The sequence below is a fragment of the Mus pahari genome, chromosome 5 (genome assembly GCF_900095145.1).
Source record: "Mus pahari chromosome 5, PAHARI_EIJ_v1.1, whole genome shotgun sequence".
NCBI classification, from domain to species: Eukaryota; Metazoa; Chordata; class Mammalia; order Rodentia; family Muridae; genus Mus; species Mus pahari.
The window spans coordinates 64,536,162-64,549,339 of record NC_034594.1 but is presented as its reverse complement, the minus strand read 5'-3'; the positions used below and the strand labels follow the sequence as shown (position 1 = coordinate 64,549,339).

Genomic DNA, 13,178 nt, shown 5'->3' with positions numbered 1-13,178 from the left:
AAACCCAACAATACTCCATCAACGGAGTCGTTGGGATATGACTTTGGCTCGTGTGGAGGCAAAGAACTGCTTCCAAATGCTTCTGTCCCTCATACCTCCTTGTGCCTCCTCTGACTGCTGCCTGCCTTTCTTTCCCCGAGTTGGGCTTCTAGAACCTCATTTGGGGTTCTTCTGGACTCAGCTAGAAATGGCAGGGTCCTGTCGCTCTAACCTTTGTCGGATCTGGGAGCACAAAGCAACTGAAGGAGAATCTCCGAGAACCTCAGAGATCGATGGAGCAGGATAGGCAGGAGAGAGTAAGGGTGGGACTCCGGACCCTTTCTATGGACAGCCGGACCACAGGGCATGTCAAGGTGACAAGGACCTAATGGTCAAAGGACCCAATTCTAAGTTTACTTCAGCTGACCCTGGTCCTGCACTCAGGGCTCAGCGTGAAGGATAAGATGTTGAACAGAACAGGCAGCTGGAGAGGCCCACTTCGCCTGGCCGGGAGACGATGAATGGATCAATGGCAGCTGAGTGTGTGAGTGGTGACCAGAAGAGATCCAAGGACTGACCCCAGAGGAGAGTAGCAAATAAAGGGACCGAGGACCAGGGTCCCCATCCTCCTGTGGCTGCAGTGAAAAGTCCCCGGGGAAGCATGTTTGCCTCTGAGCCTTGCTGTCGGAGTAGTCGGCTCCTTGAGACAATATCCATTTTTATATTTCTTGGAAATTTCACGGCATTCATTTCAGGGGAAAATAAAAGCTGTCATTGCCGGAGAAATGATACCAATCAGGTCCTGAAAAGGCTGGAAAATTATCCTCCTGGAGATGGAATGTTGAGGGGAAAATGCAGATTAAAAGCACAAAGAGCCACTCTGCCACCGCCCTGCCCTCCCCTCCCCCCCTCACGGAAACACGGCATTTTGCGTAATTCCATCGCTCCTCAGTAGAATTAATTGGACCTGAGAAGAATGCATGGGGCAGAAGAGGGCCTTAGGGTGGTCAGAACGAAGGACAGTCCTGAGAGCGGGACTTAGAAATGGACAGACTGGAGAGGCAGGAGGGTGGTAGAGGGGGCAACTAAAGGCTAGTGAGTGGGTAGCTGACCGAAGAACATCCGGAGGGGATGGCGACGGGATGGCGACGGGATGGCAGCCCGGCCCCTCTCCTCAGTCCCACCTCAACGTGGGTGCCATCATGTGCGTCTTCACCAATGTCTGAAACATTGCTTAGGCCAGGGCTGCAGGCTGGAGCCACAGGGTTGGGATTGCTGGGGCTGTGTGATCCTTTGCTGGGGACACCAGAAGAGATGGGTAAATCAAGGCAGAGGAAACAGATTCCTGAAACAGTACCAGTCCTTCAGAAAGCTCCCAGGTCTCTGTCACATGTGGGCTTCACCCTGTGGGTACAGTGGAGAGATGATTCTATCTCCTGGAAGGAGCGAGGTCCCCAACATTTAAAAAGCTAGTACAGCCAACCAGAAGGGGTGGAAGACTGGACAAACTCACCCCGTGTAGTCCCGTGAGGAAAGTGGAGCAAGATTCCTCCCTCTCCCCATCCTACATCCTTTTCTTGGCCTTTCTATGTGGGTCTGGGACTTCTTGTCAATGATGTCAGGAAAACCTAAGGCTGAGGAGGCCACAGCCTCAGCCTCTACTTGCAGCCTCCCCAGGAGAGCTAGGTAAAGGGTCTAGCACCAACCAGAACCCAGGTGGAGCAGGCAGGAGTTAAAAGGACAAAGAAGTCCCGGTGCTGATGGCGCCTGGCAGAGTGCTGGTCCAGATACAGGCTCTTCACCTGCCCATCGGAGTCCTCCCTGGGCTGAGCTTCTGAGGGCTCGGCCCAGACGACCCTCTCACCTCCAAATCTCCAGCTTCAGCCCCTTTACCACAGACTGGTAGGTGGCTCAAAGTGGAGGAACCTCATCAGAAGGGACCGTGCTTCCTCCTCCCAGGACAGATCTGGACTCTGGAGTCCTGGAGCCAGAAGCTGGTGCATCACTCTCAGGAGCGTTATCTCGGCGGTCGCCATCCCCACCTCCGCACTGCTGGAGCTGACAGGTAGCCCAGAGGGAAGCAGAGAGAAGGAGGGGTGCAGGGGGCGGGAGAAGGAGGGTGGAGCCGCCGGCGCGCCCCCTCCTTCGGGGCTGGCGGGCGGCGCGGCGCGGCGGCAGAGGCGGCGGGCGCACGAAGAGAGCCGCAGCCAGCCCAGCTCCGCTCCAGCTGAGGCCGGGATTTGCTCCCGACCCCTCCCTCGGTCCTCGCCCGGCCCAGACGCGCACCTGCCGGGTAAGTGTCATTCGGGTCCGCCGCCTCCGAGGACATCATCACAGCCACCTCCGAGGCCACCGCGGCTGCCGAGTTGAGCTTCTCGGCTTTGTCTCTGTCCTCCCGGCTCTGGCTCCAGCTGCGGCTGCGGCTGCGACTCCAGGACTCGGCTCTCAAGCTCCGCTGACTGCGCCGCGCGACGCAAGAGACTCTGAGCTCAGGGCTGGCGCACCAAAGGGGGTGAAACTTCTCCCAACTTTGGGTTCTGGGGAGAACCTGTTGACGACAGGGATGGTCCAGGGCGTTGATGGATGGCAAATGATGAAACCAGTCTCTGGTTTTCCATCTGGGCCGTCGGGGTTGGGGGTTGGGGTGGGGGAAAGATGGGGACTGGAGAGGGCTGCTGCTTGGGGAAGAGACTGGTGGGCTTTGGGGCCATTGAAGAGAAACAGCCAGAGGGTGGCTTGAGAGTGGTCCTGCAGACTTCCCCGAGGACGAAGTTTGGGTGCCTGATCGCTCTTTAGTTCGGAGAAATGAAGGAGGCTTCAGGGTCCGCAGAGAGGCGCCCCTGACCACACCTCCTTTCTCCGGTTTCTGCTTCCCCCTCCCCCACCTGGCTTGGCTGGAGCGGATGATGGGCAAGAAAGGAAGGGAAACAGGTTGTCAGTGAAGCCCCCCACTTAGTGCCCGGTGCTCTTTGTCCGGGCATTCTTAACTCTGTGGTGAGCTTGTGGAGAACTGGGAAGGCAGGTTAAAGGCTACTATTCCAGTAAGAGCTGTTGAACCCTTCTTTCTTGGGTGGCGGAGTGAAGTTGGATCCTTGGTTGTGGATCCCAGGTGGCCTCCATCTTCTTAAACTAACTCCTACACGTTGTTTTCTGGGTCCCCTCACTTTCTAGGGCATCTCTGAGCCTGCTAATGTTCCCTTCCTACAGCTTCGACCGAGGGCCATGTGGGCGCCGACCGGAAAGCCCGCAGACAGAAGCAGCCTATAACTGACCAAACAAGGGGTCTGCAGCCAAAGCCTCGGCACAATGGAGGCCCCGTATTCCATGACAGCGCACTACGATGAGTTCCAGGAAGTCAAGTACGTGAGCCGGTGTGGCACCGGGGGTGCTCGAGGGACCTCACTGCCTCCAGGCTTTCCGAGGGGCTCAGGGCGCAGTGCTAGCGGGTCCCGGTCTGGGCTGCCCCGCTGGAACCGACGCGAGGTGTGCCTGCTGTCGGGGTTGGTGTTCGCCGCCGGCCTCTGCGCCATCCTGGCGGCCATGCTGGCGCTCAAATACCTGGGCCCAGGAGCGGCGGGCGGTGGCGGAGCCTGTCCCGAGGGCTGCCCGGAGCGCAAGGCCTTCGCACGCGCCGCCCGCTTCCTGTCTGCCAACCTGGACGCCAGCATCGACCCGTGCCAGGACTTCTACTCGTTCGCGTGCGGGGGCTGGCTGAGGCGCCACGCCATCCCCGACGACAAGCTCACCTACGGCACGATCGCGGCCATCGGAGAGCAGAACGAGGAGCGTCTGCGGCGCCTGCTTGCGAGACCCGCCGGAGGCCCCGGCGGCGCTGCGCAGCGCAAGGTGCGCGCCTTCTTCCGCTCGTGCCTCGACATGCGCGAGATCGAGAGGCTAGGGCCGCGGCCCATGCTCGAGGTCATTGAGGACTGCGGCGGCTGGGACCTGGGCGGCGCGGCCGATCGCCCGGGGGCGGCTCGCTGGGACCTCAACCGACTGCTGTACAAGGCACAGGGTGTGTACAGCGCGGCCGCGCTCTTCTCGCTTACAGTCAGCCTGGACGACAGGAACTCTTCGCGCTACGTCATCCGTGTGAGTGTTCCCCCCCGACAATCCTGAGACCCACCTGAGACCTCCCGCATCCTCAGCCCGGTGTGCCCCATGCTCCATCCCGCGTCCGAAAGAGATACAGGTTCGGACAGCTAGGGGCTCAGGGAGGAGCGGGGCGCGCAGGGGCAGAGCGCGGGAGGAGGGCGCAAGTAATTTCCCTGGAGTAATTGCTGTGTTTAGCTGAGCTGCGGGAGCCGCAATTCCCAGCCCTCAGGCAGGTGGGATTCGGGGAGTGGTAGCCCGCGGGCAATCGCCCTGAAAGGCTAGGGTTGGCTAGGAATTCCAGAGGTTCCAACTCCCAGTATAGCGCCCCACGGTGTCCCTACAGGTGGGGAAAGTGAAGGCGGTTGGGGAAGGAGTGAAAGGCGCATTCTCCAGGGCATCTTCAGGCTGGGCTAAGAGCTAGCTTCTCTGGATGGATGGAGGGGTTGGTTTTCATGCTCCCGGAGCTTGTGACAGATCCGTATTTGACTCGTCCGTCTTCTCTTCTTTGACATTTGAGTGGAAACGCTGGAAAACTGGCCGTGCACTTCTGACCCGGGGTCCCTGTTTTCCTCCCCAGATTGATCAGGATGGACTCACCCTGCCAGAGAGAACCCTGTACCTAGCACAAGACGAGGAGAGTGAAAAGGTGCCTAGGCAGAGGCTGGGGCTTCTGGGAAGGAAAGAGCCCCAGAAGGAGGGTTGCACGCGCGCAGGGGGGGAGTGGGGTGTGTTGGTGTCTCCCTCCCCATAAAGAGCTCCTGTCCTGGTTTAGATCCTGGCCGCATACAGGGTGTTCATGGAGCGTCTGCTCAGACTACTGGGAGCGGATGCTGTGGAGCAGAAGGCGCAGGAGATCCTTCAGCTGGAACAGAGGCTGGCCAATGTGAGCAGGAGGGGCTGGGAGCCTCCAGGACCTGGATAAAGGCCGGGGAACATAGGTCAGGCCTGGGTCTATCTGGTCTCCACTCCAGATCTCTGTGTCAGAATATGATGATCTCCGTCGTGATGTCAGCTCCGTGTACAACAAAGTGACTCTGGGGCAGCTGCAGAAGATCACCCCCCATGTGAGTGTTCCCAGACCTGGTGGATGGGTAATGATGGGGGCGGGGCAGTTGACCATCTTTAGGTATGCCCGAGTTCTTCCATGCCCCTCAATGCCCACGAGCCTTTGTTGCCCCCCGTTTTGACCCCTTTGTTGTCTCCTGTTGCTCCCCTGCCTTTGGCGCTACAGTTGCAGTGGAAGTGGCTGCTGGATCAGATCTTCCAGGAGGACTTCTCAGAGGAGGAGGAGGTGGTGCTGCTGGCCACGGACTACATGCAGCAGGTGTCCCAGCTCATCCGCTCCACACCTCGAAGGTGAGGCTGCAGATGCTCTAAGCCTCCCTGCCCCACCTCCCGCCCCCCCCCCATCAGCACCCTAGAGCTGTCCACTTGGTGACCTTTGTAAACTCTGTCTCTGCTGAAGCCACAGAGCAGGAGGCAGGTGGGAGCACTGGTAGGGAAATCTAGATCCCCCAGTCATGTGCTCACACCTGCCCTGTGGGAGCCTGGGTAGGCTGGGATCCCCTTGAACTGCCCTTACCTCCTGGGATGGTGAGGCTGAGAGTTTGGACTTCACTAAGGGATATGTAGCTGAAGTCATACTGCGCGTGGGTAGATCCTTGGGGGGGGAATCCTGCTAGTCCCTGTACATCCAGGGAAGGAAAAGAAAGCCACCAAGGAATTTTTGAGTACTCTGTGTCCCACACCGAAGAGTAACTGGGAAACAATGCTGGTCCATCAAGGCCAGGCTTAATGGCTCTTGCTAGTAGCGAGATCATATTCTGGGCTTGGGACATTTCAAATTGATTTCTGCATATCTAAATTGATCTCTTTCTCCTTCTTAGTGGGGCAGGGTGCGTACTGAGCCCTAGGGACTCAGGTGGGTAGGACTGTGATGATCTGCATACACATCTGACTAGACAACCCCCTGCTCTACCTGGCCTCCAGGATCCTGCACAACTACCTAGTGTGGCGTGTGGTGGTGGTTCTGAGTGAGCACCTGTCCCCACCATTCCGTGAGGCACTGCATGAGCTGGCCAAAGAGATGGAGGGCAATGACAAGCCCCAGGAGTTGGCCCGAGTCTGCCTGGGCCAGGCCAACCGCCACTTTGGCATGGCTCTTGGTGCCCTCTTTGTACACGAACACTTCTCAGCTGCCAGTAAAGCCAAGGTCAGGCTGCCGTGGGTCTAGGGTGGGGTGCTCAATGTGGAGAATGGAAGGTCTCACAGATCCTTTTGTGGCGCAGGGCCCAGGTTGGGTAGAGGGGCTTAGCTGTCTCTGAGGCTTTAGGACGCTCTTCTGGGATGCTTGCACGTAGTCAGCTGTAGGTGTCTTGTCCTGTCTTTCCCCTGAGGGTCATTCTTAGCCATGCTCGCGGACATGACCTTAGGACTGTATAGATTTGTGCTGGAATGGTTTTCTCTTCCAGGGGGAAGCTTGCTGTCCCTACTGCCCATGTCTCTCCTTGGTGCCCGGCACGGTGTGCCCTGTATAGATGATAGGAATCCCTGTGGTGCCAGGTGCTGGGTGTGTGTGTGTGTGTGCGGATCTAAGACTTCCTTAGCTGACCCTTGATCCCTGACTTCTGACCCTGCAGGTGCAGCAGCTGGTGGAAGATATCAAGTACATCTTGGGCCAGCGCCTAGAGGAGCTGGACTGGATGGATGCTCAGACCAAGGCAGCTGCTCGGGCCAAGGTGAGATAGGGTCCGAGTCCCAGTTGTTGGTGCCACAAATATTGTTTGAGTGCCCGCTGGTTATCAGGCACTGGGGGTAATGAGGGGGAGGAGACAGAGATGCCTTTATGGACTTGGTCTGGGTCTGTCCTCCCTCCATTCCAGACCCATGCTAGCCTGGAGCCCCCTTCCCCTTTTTTGCCTGTGGGAGACTGTCTTCTGAGGCTCTGGGGCTCTTGCCCTGATCTCTCACTTGCAGCTCCAGTACATGATGGTCATGGTCGGCTATCCAGACTTCCTGCTGAAACCTGAGGCTGTAGACAAAGAATATGAGGTAGGCTAGGATTTCACTGCCTTCAGGCCCCAGGAAAGCCCACCGCCAAACTTGGAGAACTCATGGCTCCCGAGGAAAGGGCCTGGCCCTGCCCCAGCTCATGACTGAGCCCTGCCCGTCCCCATACAGTTCGAGGTCCACGAGAAGACCTACTTCAAGAACATTTTGAACAGCATCCGATTCAGTATCCAGTTGTCTGTTAAGAAGATTCGACAGGAGGTGGACAAATCCTCGTGAGTGCCCAGCCCTGAGCTGGGGAAGGAGGAGGGCCACGAGGGAGGAGAGAACATGCTGGGAACACGGGCCTGCGTGAACAAGAGAGAGGGCAGTAAGGTGGTGGCTTAGCCCAGAGAATGCACTGTTAAGCTAGCTGGCATGCCAGGACCACCTTGAAGGAAGCTAGGGTGTGGGGCTCCTGGGGGGAGTCCCGGGTACCCCCCCAGGTGACGCTGTCCTCCTCACACAGGTGGCTCCTCCCTCCGCAGGCGCTCAACGCCTACTATCTGCCCAACAAGAATCAAATGGGTAAGGAGCTGTGTCCTGCCCTGTCCGGGTGGGCCCGGGAGTGGAGGTATTTCCCACTCACCATGCCTTTCTCCTAGTCTTCCCAGCTGGCATCCTGCAGCCCACCCTGTATGACCCAGACTTCCCACAGTAAGTAAGGAGACTTAAAGGGCGCAGCTGGGTGCATCAGCCCTGCCTGCAGGGGTCAGGCTGGCTCTCTGGCTCTTGTTTAACTTTCTTATACATCCCAAGCCCACCAGCTTAGGGATGGTGCTGACCACAGTGGGCTCTCCTACCTCAGTCACCAATCAAGACAGTCTCTCAAAGGCATGGCCACAGGCCAATCCGACCTGGGCAATCCTCCACTAGCTCAGATGATGCCAGGCTATGCCAAGCTTACAGCTAAAGCCAACTAGCATACCCCATTTACCCACCCTGGGCCCCGTTAGTTGTTTCAAGAGTGGGGCATCATAGTGATAAGGAAGGAAGCTTAGTCCTCAAGTTTGTGCCTCAGTTTCCTTCCTGCTTCCTTGAAGACACAGCCTCCACCAACCTTGTAAGTTGTTAGTTCCCAAAACACAGCTGGACATGGGTCACTGGTCCCTTTCACGGAGTCTATAAGGAAGTTGGGGGACACGTGCCGAGGACCTTGGAGATGCATAAATCTCTGGGGGCCTCCCTGGCCATCTGCCAGGGGCAATAGGGGCCTGGGCAGCAATGTGGGGTTCTCAGTGGGTGAGGGCTAGGGTTTAACCCACTGCTGTGGGTCCAGGTCTCTGAACTACGGGGGCATTGGCACCATCATTGGGCACGAACTGACCCATGGCTACGACGACTGGGGTAAGGCGTGAGAGGGTCTTGGGGAGGGGGAGGACGGATAGTGAGTGGGAGGAGTCATGGAGGATGAGCTGTGGTTGGCTGGTGAGAGGGGAGGGGCTTAGTGTCCAGCCTGGCCTTAGGGTGACTCGTGGTCTTAGTGTGGTGGATTGCCATTGGCCACAGGGGGACAGTATGACCGCTCAGGAAACCTGTTGCACTGGTGGACTGAGACTTCCTACAGCCACTTTCTGCGCAAGGCCGAGTGCATCGTTCGCCTCTATGACAACTTCACCGTCTATAACCAGCGGGTGAGACCTTCCACCCTTGCCTCCACTGCCCCTTTGGCTGGCCACAAACTGAAAGCATGCATGCTCATGTGCACATACGTGAAATAGAGTACCTGCACACATGCTCTCGGTTCCCGTGTATATATACAGCCACATAGTAGGGGTGAGGAGAGGAAAAGGCTTCTCCTGAATTCCCTGGGAAGCGGGAACAGGCAGTAGTAGCTCAGAGTAGCCTGATCGGTGGGAGGCCAGCAGGCCCGTGCAGCTTCTTCTCCCTTTTCCTTTCGGCAGGTGAACGGGAAGCACACACTTGGCGAGAACATCGCAGACATGGGAGGCCTCAAGCTGGCCTACTATGTGAGCTACCCAGCCTCCTCTCTGTCTTTGCTGGGGGACAGATGGGAGCTGATGAAAACCCCAGACTAGGAATACAGCCCATCCCTTCCCGTCCTGCTGATGCTCTGGCCTAGGCTGGGGTCCCCTAGGAGGGGGAGAAAAAAAATAAACAGGCACCACCTTACTGGGAGAACAAAGAGGACTACCTGGAGGAGGTGGCACTATTGAGGGATCAACGGGCCAGAGTAGAAAGCTGGACAGGCAGGGAATACAGAATGGATGGTACAGAACTGGGGCTGGTGGGGGAGGGGCGAGTCTCCTTCTGGGAGGAGGACTGAGTGAAGGATGGAGAAGAGGCCAGTGCAGCACAGGCAGTTGGCCACAGCGACTCCCTGCTCTCCACACCCACAGGCCTATCAGAAGTGGGTCCGGGAGCATGGCCCAGAGCACCCGCTGCACCGGCTCAAGTACACACACAACCAGCTTTTCTTCATTGCCTTTGCGCAGGTGAGCTGGATGGAGACTGGATAGGGGTCTGGAGGGGCTGAGAAGGGATCACCGAGTCCGTGCTCAGTCTCAGCCTGGCCTCACATGAGTGTCTCCAGGGCTCAGCCTGTCCATCCATCCATCCATCCATCCATCCATTGATCCACCCATCCATCTATCTATCGCCTGTCCTCTCGGAGGTGAGATGGCCCATGGCTTCTGCTGGCGCCTAAGGGTGGGGAAAGGGTAGAGAACAGGCAGTAGACACCTGACTCCATTTCTTCCTCTTCTTCTCTTTTCCTGTTGGCCCCAGAACTGGTGCATCAAGCGACGGTCACAGTCCATTTACCTGCAGGTGCTGACAGACAAGCACGCGCCTGAGCACTACCGGTAGGCTCGTCTGCCTTGCTGGGCAGTCCCCTCCTTGTGTCTGCATGTGGTCAGAGGGACGAGAAGGGACAGGGGTCAACCTAGTAGTGACAGGGTGGCCAGTGAAGCCCACACTGCTGAGGACTCTCCCCCCACCCCAGGGTCCTGGGCAGCGTGTCCCAGTTTGAGGAATTCGGCCGGGCCTTCCACTGTCCCAAGGATTCTCCCATGAACCCCGTCCATAAGTGCTCTGTGTGGTGAGCCTGGCTGTCTGCCTGTCTACCTGCACGTCCCCACTGCCCTGCACGGATCACCTCTACCAGCTGTGGGGCAACATGAGCCCCGTGCTTCCTGCTCTGGGTCTATCTTCCTTTCCAACCTTTATGTGATTGTCATCCCGCCCCCTGCAGTCCTTCACTTGAGCGAGGGCCTGGAGCAGGGGTAAGGCTAGGTTCTGGGGGGCACTTAAGGGGCAACTACGAGGTCCCCACACCTGGCTCTAGGCAGCTAGACCCCCTACTGGGCTGGACTGTACAGGTCCCACTGATGTGTTCTTGCTGATAAGTCTGGTCAATAAAGCTGGTGTACTATATATAGCCATGGCCTCCAGACAAGTGGAGATGGAGGGTCCCTCTGGGTGGGACGCTTAGCCCTACAGCATAGCTGGGATCCTGGAGAGACATTGTGGCTCCCTCTGTTTCGCCTCTCTGCTAACGACTGCTTCCTCCCTACCCAGATCACCTTCCTCCCTGTCTCCCACAGCCATGAAGGAACTCCCTTCTAGGGCACAGTGCAGTCCTGTGGCCTGTGACACAGGCACTTGCTGGCAGTGGAAAGCCCATTTTTCCCCCCAAGTGTTCCGGCCAGGCCTCGATGTCAGCTTCTCCTTTGGGAAGGTGACTGGGGCCCCTGGTTCCACTGACGTGGAGCCAGCCTTCATAGCTTCTGACCTTCCACAGTCTGGAGGGGGGGATGCTATGTGAGCTAAGCAGTGGTAGGCAATTAGCTGAGGGGCCCCCAGACACAACCAGTGGTGGAAGGGGTTCTTCCTGGGCTGCCCGCTGGCGCCGCCCAGTCATGGGGGTGGTACCAGGTGAGAAGAGCGCCGTGTTGGGCAGGCCTGACAGTCCCTGTGTGTATAAGGAAGGAAGCCAATGGGCACCGCCTTTCCTCCCAGGTAGTTCTTTTTTATTTTATTTTTTCCTTCAATGGCCCATCTCCACTTCACCACGGCAGTCTTTTACCAGCCCAGTGCTGACTGGTGTGCTCGGAGAATGTCTGACCAGGGTCTCCAGCTTCAGGTGACATTTAAAAAGTCCCAACTGTCTCAGCTTGGGCTACAATAGCGTGGCCCTGATGAGGGAGCAGGCTCTGAGAAGGAGCCCCCAGAGTGGCCAGTCTAGGAGGCCAGTCTCCCTCCTAGTCTATGGTGATTGCAGAGGAGTCCCAGGTGTTGGGAAAGACTGCGTTGGGCACGCAGCCCAGCTCAGAACTGCTTGGCGGGGACATTTTCATGACATGCGCCTTAGAGGTGAGTCCCACACAGGAATGGTTTCTAGAACTTTTCACCTGGGCTGAGTACATGTTACCATGCCCCTTGGGAAGTTGGATCAAAGGACATTTACCTTGACCTGTGAGATATTTTAGGGTCCTGATGTCTGAGACCGCCCCATGTCCTAGACTCACCTCACCCTTCTAGTCTGGGTATGGGGAGAACTAGGGCTGAAGACCCAGCCTCCAAGTCACTACCAAGATTCCCCAGGTGACGTCCAGTTCCTTCTGCCACTGTGGATGCAGCTCAGGAAGGCCTCAGGGCGGCAGGCCAGCTCTCCCCACTACAACCCGACCCTGCTGAGGACATCGGTGTGGTTCTGGGAGAAGACATGACTCTCCTGAGCTAGAGACTGTTCCAGAGCAGGTCGTCTGAGGGCCCCATATCACCCACTAGCTCCCACACTGTTGTTGCAGGTAGACTCTTTGAACAAAAGACACGGACATGGTAACAGGTCGCCTGCTGGCTTCCGAGTCCTCTTGCATGTAGATGTCTAGACTCTTCCCATACACGTTCTGTTAGGGAACCACATACAGCAGAGGCCATGGCTGTTCTCTGCTGCCTGAGCTGGGGACTGATTAGGTCTCCTGAGGTGGAGGGGCTCACGTAAGGCCAGCACAACACTGACGCCCCTGCCTTAGGTTCTGTGGTGTTTGGGGGTGGGGTGGGGCATCTGTGCAGTGTGAAGGCCCTTCCCAGCCATCATGACAGGAGTCTAGGAGCCCAGAAGGGTAGTGAGGGGACTGGCTCCACTGAGCTCATCTGCACAGCAGGTACACTCCTAACAGCACACTGAGCATTTACTAGCAGGGAAATAAAGGAGCCGAGGGGCTCTCACTGTGCTCCAGCTTACCTGCATGTCCACGCGTCCAGGGATGCGCTTCTACCCCGGCAACAGTCTCTGAAATCAGCTGCCTGGGATGAATCTGATTCCACCATCTATCTTTGTGACTGGCCCTAAAGCCCAGAAGTTACTGCTGTGTGGCCAGGGGGAGATAGTTACCCTCTCTGGGCTCCTAGCAGCATAGGAGTAAAGAGTGCCCCTAATACTAGCTCACTGCCACATGTGACCCACACATGACTGCCCTCTCTTCCCTCTCCAGTGCAGCATCTATAGGATCCCACCTAGGTCTAGCCCCATCATGGCTGCCAGGTATGGTCCACGAGTATAAGCTCACTTCTGGGACCTCATGGCCAGGGATTCTGGGATACTTCTCAGCTTGGTGGGAGATATTCCTTTGAACAAGTAGGGGAGGATTTGAAGCTACAAAGGTGCCTGATGGGACATCCTGAAGATGAATGGATTTATTTCCAGCTTGGTGACGCTGAGAGTCATGTGACACCCTTAAGGGCCACTGTCTGGTGCCACCGAGGCCCAGGCTGCTCTAACCCATTCAGAGAGGACCAGATTTAGGTCTCTATACCCCTGTGGTTGACCTAGTGAGCTGATCCAGATGTCTAGCACCCCAGAGTGTGCCCCAGTGCCAAAGACCCTAGGTGTCATATGTTTTAAAAATTGCTTGGACCTTATTGCAAATGTATTAGAAGTGAGGATCTTCTAATACATTCCAGGGGTCTCAGGTCTCAGTCTGTTCCTTTCTATTCCCCATACCCCTATGCATGTACATATAAACATCACACAGACACACGCAGACACACACAGACACACACACACACACACACACACAGACACAGACACA

General features: G+C 57.1%; 1 protein-coding gene across 1 annotated transcript; it reads left to right on the top strand.

The window, feature by feature from the left end:
* The first annotated feature begins 2,177 nt into the window (after positions 1-2,177).
* Positions 2,178-10,466, top strand: Ecel1 (endothelin converting enzyme like 1). The gene is made up of 18 exons (XM_021197659.2): positions 2,178-2,272; positions 3,187-4,071; positions 4,652-4,720; positions 4,847-4,957; positions 5,046-5,138; positions 5,306-5,430; positions 6,064-6,286; positions 6,714-6,812; positions 7,051-7,125; positions 7,255-7,358; positions 7,592-7,650; positions 7,728-7,779; positions 8,402-8,469; positions 8,632-8,756; positions 9,027-9,092; positions 9,483-9,578; positions 9,871-9,947; positions 10,088-10,466. Exons 2-18 carry the CDS (start codon positions 3,286-3,288, stop codon positions 10,185-10,187), a joined length of 2,328 nt encoding a protein of 775 aa, XP_021053318.1. The 5' UTR covers positions 2,178-2,272; positions 3,187-3,285; the 3' UTR covers positions 10,188-10,466.
* The last annotated feature ends 2,712 nt before the right edge of the window (positions 10,467-13,178 follow it).